General features: G+C 51.5%; 3 protein-coding genes across 3 annotated transcripts in view; 1 reads left to right on the forward strand and 2 right to left on the reverse strand.

The window, feature by feature from the left end:
* Pmar_PMAR003630 (conserved hypothetical protein) overlaps positions 1 to 1,039 on the reverse strand; it is a gene marked incomplete at both ends in the record, with an annotated part of 1,552 nt that extends 513 nt beyond the window's left edge. Inside the window, one exon of the mRNA XM_002784325.1 lies at positions 113 to 1,039. Within this exon, the coding sequence (XP_002784371.1) occupies positions 113 to 1,039 (927 nt within the window). The remainder of the gene's footprint in view (positions 1 to 112) is intronic.
* A 748-nt stretch (positions 1,040 to 1,787) lies between these two features.
* Pmar_PMAR003631 (hypothetical protein) lies at positions 1,788 to 5,093 on the reverse strand (the record flags this gene model as incomplete). The annotated part of the gene is made up of 12 exons (XM_002784326.1): positions 1,788 to 1,852; positions 2,595 to 2,706; positions 3,085 to 3,210; positions 3,261 to 3,399; positions 3,446 to 3,557; positions 3,599 to 3,705; positions 3,748 to 3,866; positions 4,064 to 4,207; positions 4,248 to 4,337; positions 4,382 to 4,457; positions 4,571 to 4,644; positions 5,043 to 5,093. The coding sequence occupies 12 exons, from the start codon at positions 5,091 to 5,093 to the stop codon at positions 1,788 to 1,790; spliced, it is 1,215 nt and encodes a 404-aa protein (XP_002784372.1).
* A 134-nt stretch (positions 5,094 to 5,227) lies between these two features.
* The window catches only part of Pmar_PMAR003632 (ankyrin repeat domain containing protein), a gene marked incomplete at both ends in the record, with an annotated part of 3,168 nt that continues 577 nt past the window's right edge, over positions 5,228 to 7,818 (forward strand). The window contains 14 exons of the mRNA XM_002784327.1: positions 5,228 to 5,302; positions 5,345 to 5,437; positions 5,485 to 5,559; positions 5,609 to 5,709; positions 5,755 to 5,876; positions 5,924 to 6,023; positions 6,070 to 6,190; positions 6,241 to 6,372; positions 6,422 to 6,519; positions 6,563 to 6,641; positions 6,687 to 6,835; positions 6,878 to 6,944; positions 7,252 to 7,310; positions 7,462 to 7,589. Of these exons, the coding sequence (XP_002784373.1) occupies positions 5,228 to 5,302; positions 5,345 to 5,437; positions 5,485 to 5,559; positions 5,609 to 5,709; positions 5,755 to 5,876; positions 5,924 to 6,023; positions 6,070 to 6,190; positions 6,241 to 6,372; positions 6,422 to 6,519; positions 6,563 to 6,641; positions 6,687 to 6,835; positions 6,878 to 6,944; positions 7,252 to 7,310; positions 7,462 to 7,589 (1,399 nt within the window). The remainder of the gene's footprint in view (positions 5,303 to 5,344; positions 5,438 to 5,484; positions 5,560 to 5,608; positions 5,710 to 5,754; positions 5,877 to 5,923; positions 6,024 to 6,069; positions 6,191 to 6,240; positions 6,373 to 6,421; positions 6,520 to 6,562; positions 6,642 to 6,686; positions 6,836 to 6,877; positions 6,945 to 7,251; positions 7,311 to 7,461; positions 7,590 to 7,818) is intronic.

Raw genomic sequence — 7,818 nt, forward strand, 5'->3', positions numbered from 1 at the left:
ATATTTTACGGCACTTGTACGCACGCCAATTCCGCTGTATCATAATTGCTGCTCTCTTTTCCACCCGCCGACGCTTTATAAACCGCCTCCATTGTTGCTGCACTCTGGTTACCATCATCTTCTCAAACAGGAAATTTTGCCTCGCTCGGTTGCCCTTGAAGATCGCCTGTATGAATGTGGTCGCGTGCACCACTCTACTATCACGGGCTGCAGCCTGCCTCAGGTCCTCCGCCACCCGGCGCGCCACAGTGCCCCGTCGCCTCGTCTGCAGTCGTATGATGAGCTCCTTCTGCCTGGCGTTTTCCCGCCGGACCAAGTTCCCTCGGCGTATGCTCTGGATCGTCGTTGCCGCTCTATTTTCCCGAGTCACCTTCCTCCGTTTCAAGTTCCGCCAATACAGCTGAATGTATTCCGCACTCATTTGCCGCTGTAGCTTCCGCCGAGCGAGAAAACTCCTCCACACCAGAGCAACTTTCATCGCAGCAATGCCCTCTACCAAAGTCCGCCGCTTCTCCCTATTCCTCTTATACGCCGCTTGTATGAACATCGCGGCTCTCAAGTCAGCACTTCGCTCAGCAGCTTCTTGCCGCAGTTTACCAACTTTCCTCCGAGCCACTCGTCCCCGCCACAACGCCTGTACTCGCGACACAATAGCCGCATGTTCTGCCAACTCCCTTTGCAACGCAGCCTTCCTCCGATTTAATTCTCTCCTCCAAAACCTCTGCAACGTTACAGCCGCCCTATTAGCTTTCCTTGCTCGACAGAATGCCTTGTAAGCCCGTTGGCTTGGCACCGCTTTCCACCACGCTGCAAGACGAGTCGCCGCCCTATTCCGAGCCGGCCCCCGTATACGGTGATGATGCTCGAGCCAGTGTTTCTCGATGAGCCCTACTGCGGGCACTCCCGACACTAGTCTGTCCAACTCCTGCTTTAGCTCAGTGAACTCCTGGAGTTTCTCACGGGCGATTAAATACCGCTTCTGATGAGAAATATTATCACCCAGATCCTCCCAAGGGAAGCAGATATCCATGTACGTCATCAAGCCCCAATCACTAAGCACTAGCCTTTAGATTCACAACGCGACAAACAAGTGAACGTGATGGCCTTGAACAACCTTCATGCTCGGTAACTCCATCGAAACGATAACATCATGGGTGACGTGATAACAACAGAATCCCTCCCAGCGCGACCACCTATACTACTACCTCTTACTCTGGAGTACTCTCCGCACCCTTTTACCACATTGCTGCTCTTTTGATTCCAACCCTATCGGTAGACCCGAATGCGAGGTACCGGTATCGCCAGCAGGACAACATTCCTCGTCGACATCCCCACCCCTACAGCATTCCCCACAGAGCTTGCTACCGACACTGTCTTATCCTAATCGATAACTGTCATCACCAAGCACGATACCAATACCGGACAATAAATCGGAACAGCTAACACGGGTAATACGCAGCCCTGCCAGGTTCCAATACTCCCGAGCGGCAACCGTAATACTGTTTACCAACGTGCTCAGTACGCAACAATGGAGGGCCTCGCCTGCTACCCAAACGACCGTCAAACTTCTTAATTCTATCCAAAGCCAGGCTTGGGCATCTACTGGCCTAATACGATGTGAAGATGTCGGGTGTCGGGGAAGCCTCGCCACCGGCCACAGCAACGGCTCCTGGAACCGCAAAGCACCAGTAAACTACACTACTTATGCAGAGGAGAGCCTGCCGCCAAGGGAAAGGGGCGAAACAACCTCATCAAGACCCCTAGAGACATCCCGTATTACACGATCGCTAAACAATGGAACCACCTCGGAAAGTCATTTGCTCTCTCCACAAGTCCGATACAAGCTCAGCACCTGGAGAGAAACCGCCATACCCTTCGTATCTTCCCCGATTCACTACTACCACTTGGTCTTTCTAAAGTGATGGTTGTCACCCATAATAAGGACAACTATCGAAGGCATCGCTTCAAGTACACATGACGGCCACATGGACAACGGCGTTAATTGAGGAATGAGGGAACTCTCGTCGCAGATCCGCGTTTGCGACATGGAAGAGGTAATACTAGAGGAATTACTATATAGACACGTGACCATCCCTTTGTCGTAAAGCACCGAATAACTCAACAGTACTAGCACAAAACTTACTGGCGACGCAATGGTGAATCCAAGCAACGTTGCCAACCTTCTCGCATGATCGCTCCCATTACTCACCAGGCGGCACTCCAAATTGCTGACGGCAGTTCAACTCAGCCACGATACGGCTTAATCCATGCGAGCACGAAGGTAATAGTACAAAAAACCCGTCCAAATCTTCAACGTTTATTTCACAAAATACCTCTTCAAGCACGGTGACCACTCTGGTAGTACCCAACCACCGGACTGGACGTCGAGGCCACCGTCGAAGCCATCCCAACAGAAACATCATCTCTGATGCAACAACAGCTACCATCACAACTACCCGGCGACGGACAAGCCTTTGCCCGAGCAATCGCCGTTAGCATCAGTAGACTTGGTCCACACTCAGGAGCCCAATTGAACCCCCTCGAGGACTGCTCAAGGGGACCATCTCCAGTACGGTACAAGCCCTTCATGTTACTGCTGTTGTTGTTAACACCACCGTTGCCTCGTCGTACTAGTGCCGGGAAGCAAGAGAAGCACTTCGCAGTTGAGGCCGTAGTGATGGCACCAGGGACGGTCATACTGGAGGTCTGCGACCAAGAGAACTGCAAGAGGAATGCCAACGACATTTACACTACAAACGCAATAATATTTCTGATCAACGCATCAAGAATCGATGATATTCGAATGACATCCTCACATTAGACCTAAATCGATTACTAGGGCGCGCGCTAAAAAAGCTATGATTCGGCGCGACATCGCTTCTCACCGTAACCAAACGAAACAACAACAGATCACAGATGAACATCGTTAGAACATGTGAATTGGAGCGTTACCATCATCTATTAGATGATGATCCTTCCCCCTGATGATTCATCCCACCAGTGTTGGTATGCTGTTGCCTTTGATGCCACTAAAGCGTAGCGCAGCAGCATCATGCAAGTCGGCCGGACCACTCAAGTATTCACCTCGGTAAGCGTTCGATCTCCCTGTGCTCTCTGTTCCTCCGTCACTCGGTGATGATTGTGATACACTGTGTCATAACCATTACGAATGATGCCCATGTGAGTGAAGCGTGACGACGAGGGTTGCGGCTGACCAACAGCAACAGTAGCAGCAAAAATATCAGTCTAATAACACTCACCAAGCTAGCCACGATATTATGCCGTTCAAATGCCTCCCTTATGGAGCCGAACGGATCCCCATGGCCCATGCCAGGCGTGAGGTGGACCTTGCCCAGGTAGTCCTCATAAAACACAGTGTCGTTACTCATGATACCAAACCTAAGCACACATTGTGAACGCCAACCAACCCGATGAGTAGCCTCACCGTCGCATTAATTTCTCCGATATTAACCCAGGATACTCATCATGTTCCCACTTAGGCATAATCCAATACCCAGTGCCCGTCTTATTAAGCCTTCTGGCCGACGCCTTTAAAGCTGCCACCACACATCACATCGATCGCCACGTATTATCCCACCTTTAGTAATAGCATTGCCAGACGTCCCCTTCACGCGTTTAGCCATGGTCACGGCCAATACGGGCTCCTGCTCTCTGCTGGCCTTGCGCTTCTCGTAGCTTTCAAATCTACTGCCATCTTGTAATAGCAGCATACCAAAATTCCCTCACTTTGACAAGGTCACAGTGCAGCCGTGAGTCACATTATAATAATTGATCCCGACGGAATTCGTCTTCAACGTTGTGCCATTCACAGCGAGCCGCTGGTCCTCTATTGCTATCCCAGTAATCTGAATCACTCAACGATGGGACCATCGTGATGGGAAGTGGCGAGAAGGACCTCCATGAGCTCCTCCTTCAAGCTTTTCCGACGAGGCTGATCCTCCCAAACAGAGTCGCTTCGTCCCGCGTACGGTCCGCGAGCAGCAGCGTCGAACCCCCACAGCTAGCAGTGACAATTGGATGATGACTCAAGCTGAGAGCACACCTCAGTGAACCGGTCCATTGTGAACTTTGGTGGTCCAACAGGGATATCGTGCGGCACCCAGAGGTAGAAGCTGTCACCACTATGAGGTAGATAGACGTATATACGAATAAGAGTGTCAACGCCAGCACAGCCCATCCTGCGTCCCTGCACCAAGTGATAATATACTGCATAGGCAGCAACCTACCATTCCCAATGGGCCGCGGTTCGGTAGTGTATCACACGTCTTCATACCCCTGAGCTTCACGTGGCCCAGCCCACTTGGCCTCCGGAAGGACTAATGTAAGGAGTTACAGGGAGAAAGAGCCTCTCTGTAGGCACCTCATCCGCGTCACATGATGTTTGCACAGTAGTTGTGATCGTGGTTGGCTTCATGCCACTGCGCTGTGCGTAAATGCTGAAGACGATACATGTAGTGTTGGGAAACGCCTTGTGGCGTTTCAATGTACTATCACTGACGATATAGTATGAACAAACGTGAACTATTCGGCTCTGGTTGAACAGCCTTACTCTGCTTCACGAATCGCATCACTCTGGTTGTCTGAATTCAATTCTTTCTCGTAGGCCTGCCGCATAGCCTCAACCTGAAGGTGAGCAAGAACCGTTTTAATACTGCTGCCCCATAGAATGGAGCTCCCAATGATCCACAATACGCAGTGGGATCGCTCCTATGTCGCGACTACTTCGAATCACAAACGCCAGCAACCAGTGGTGGAAGAGATGTTCAGAAGTTTCCTCACTAATTATAAAAGTTTACACACGACTTGGGTCAGAAGTGTACAGAAACCAACAAAAAAATTCTCAGAATTTCCCTCTTGTCACCAACACATGTAGTTGTCCGTGTGCATATTTTCCCACGACTGCTACTAGCAACTGCCGGAAAGGGACACCATCATCACTATCGCGTTTCGCACGGTTTTTCATCCTTCCCATCTCAGTTAAGGCCTCCCATAGAGAGTCTAGACCCCCCTCCTCCCCTCACCTGCTTCGCCAGCTCCTCATCGCTAATCTCCAACGATTTCTTCAGAACCATTAAGCGCGAGAACTGCGTCTTCACACCAACAGCGCATTTAAAAAAGCGCGCGCCCTAGCGTGTCAGTGCCCGAACTGCTGACTTGATGTTTTCCTCAATCTACCGGAGTTTACTGTAGTTGCTGTTACTAGGGCATGACATCCAACCTGCTAGCCGCACTTAAGGTCAACGGCGCCAACAAGAGACGAACCTTCTTCGGCGGCGCTGGGGTGGGCATTGACGTGACCTCCGAGGGCAGTTTCTGGTCTCAGGTTGAACCCCAACCGCCAAACCCCTTTATCGAGGCTGCTAAGGCCGGGGATGTAGACCGCCTCAAAGAGCTCTTGAAAGACCCAAAGCATAAGGTGGGAATAGACGTAGACGACTGCGGCAATGATGGCTGCTTGCACAGGTTGACCAGAAGGACCCAGCCGGGATGACTGCCCTCATGCATGCCGCTAAAAATAGTTACTTAGACGTCTGCAAGGTCGGCTTGCTACTCGCATCACAAAGCCTTTGATGTGATCGGTTGCCAGGCACTTTCCGAGGGAGGGGCTCGCTTTTCGGCGAAGGACAATGCCGGGGAGACGGCCCTCATGATGGCTGCTAAGAACGGCAGCACCAGTGACGTTATACGGTAAGTCTGGACCCATGGCTCACCGACCAGATGGTGTGTGCATAGCTTCTTGGTCGATGCTCAAATAGAGCAACGTCGGAAGGCACAAGTTGTCAGTTTGACCGGACTCAACGATGGTCCATCCAAGGCTGAACAGCGTCGTGTTGTTGATGCCACTGACGATGAAGGTGGGATCCTAGCATAACTAGGATATGCTATTCCTGTACCTTGTCAGGCGTCACTGCGTTGATGAAAGCTGCTGAGGCCGGCCAGTCGGAGGTTGTCGAGCTGTTGATATCATTACATGCCAATGCTGAGGCTAAGGATGACGAGGGGTATCAACCAGAAGGGAGAATACCTTCGTTATGGCCAACTACTCAGGTGGAGGGCCATCATGTGGGCTGCTATGGCTGGGCAGCTGCCCATTGTTGAATGGCTCGTCACAGAGCACTCCCAGGAGGTGGACTACCAGACAGAGAACGGAGAGAACGCTCTGATGAAGGTAAGTAGCCGAGATGGTCACCATCATGGTGGTCGTCCATGTGCCGTCAGGCGGCTGCTAGCGGCCATTGGGACGTCTGCAAGTTCCTCCTCGACAATGGTGCCAAAGTCAATGCCCACGATCGGGAGTACCAAACACCGCTCATGTGGGCTGCTGCAGCTGGCCATCTGCATGTGGTCCAGGTGAGAACGCCATTGGAATATTGAGCACCTCCAGAATAGCAACCCTCAGGGACTCATATCGTTCGATGCTAAAGTCGACACTCAGAGTCGGACCGGCAAGACCGCGTTAATACTAGCATCCACCTTTGGGAGAGCCGACGTCTGCAAGTAGGAATAGCATCATAATCGTACCAACCGCCCGAGTAATCAGATACCTTGTAGAGGAGTGCAAGGTACGAGTCGACACTCAGGACAATGAGGGCTTCAACGCGCTCTCAGCGGCTATCGGGGTGGGTCGCTCTCCAACTGGTCTGAGCGCAGCTTGGTCTGTTCAGAACGACGATAGCCGCATCTGTTCATTGTTGATCGACCATGGATGTCCGTTAGAGGCTCATACCACTCGAGGAGAAACTCCTCTAATTCTGTCGGCCCGCTATCACGCCTTGGAGTGCGCCAAGCTCCTGTTGCAAGCTAATGCCAATTTGTAAGCAATTGAGGCACTGGTTGAAGTCACTGTGCATCATAGATTCACTGCTGATGAGAACGGGCAGACGGCCTCGGACCACGCCGAAGGGACTTTGAGCAGCAGAATGGTAGATCTATTCCGGCAAGCACACAGTCTACACCCCAGCCCACCGACCACTTGATTTACCAGCTTGGGTAGACGTGTTTAGATGATGGCAAGTCATGTTTGTACGCAACGGTGTTGTTATGACTAGAGCATTACTGGTGTTGTCAATGCTAACGAGTGGAGTGGAAAACGGCTAGGGAGGTGTTATCATTATTATGGCGTCACTCCTCGGAGGCTGAGATGCATTATGCGAATGAATGCGGAAGAGGTCGCATTGCTGATGATGACTGCACTCAAGAGTTTGTATCACCACCTCTGGTGATCGGCAGTCACCAACCGGTGAGCAGAGGACTGCTTTCATGGAGTGTCTCGTCAGATCGCTCGAGGGGTGAGCAGGTGTCGTCGTTGCCGTGTCACCATTGCCACTGACACGGAGGAAGGGAATGGTTGAGTGTCGGAATAGTGGACGGAATGCACTTCGTACTTTCCTGGGCGTCTGAGTGCTTTTGAAGCTCCACATCGGAGCTTGTTGGACGCAGTTCAGCAGGCATTAATGTGGATGTTCCCGTTCGACATGATGTTAAGATGAGGGCTAATGACCAACGAAGGGAGACTCTACCAATTTATGGACGTCAGTCTCAGATGTGGTTGCCATTGGCCGACTCATGTAGCGCGACTGTGAGTGGTTGTGAGTGCTTGATGATTTCTCAAAATTACGGTACTGTTGTGAGTTCGGTGGTGGCTCTAGCATGAGTGGGGATGCTGGGCTTTTGTTTGACATATGGGGAAACTACGTCGACTCTTCGACACCTTGTTCAATAACTTTCGGAGGACCAAGATGCGGTTCGTGGTGGTCGGTCTGGACAACTCTGGCAAGACTACATTGTTGAATCAGT

The sequence above is a fragment of the Perkinsus marinus genome, assembly GCF_000006405.1.
Source record: "Perkinsus marinus ATCC 50983 genomic scaffold scf_1104296935302, whole genome shotgun sequence".
Lineage (NCBI taxonomy): Eukaryota > Perkinsozoa > Perkinsida > Perkinsidae > Perkinsus > Perkinsus marinus.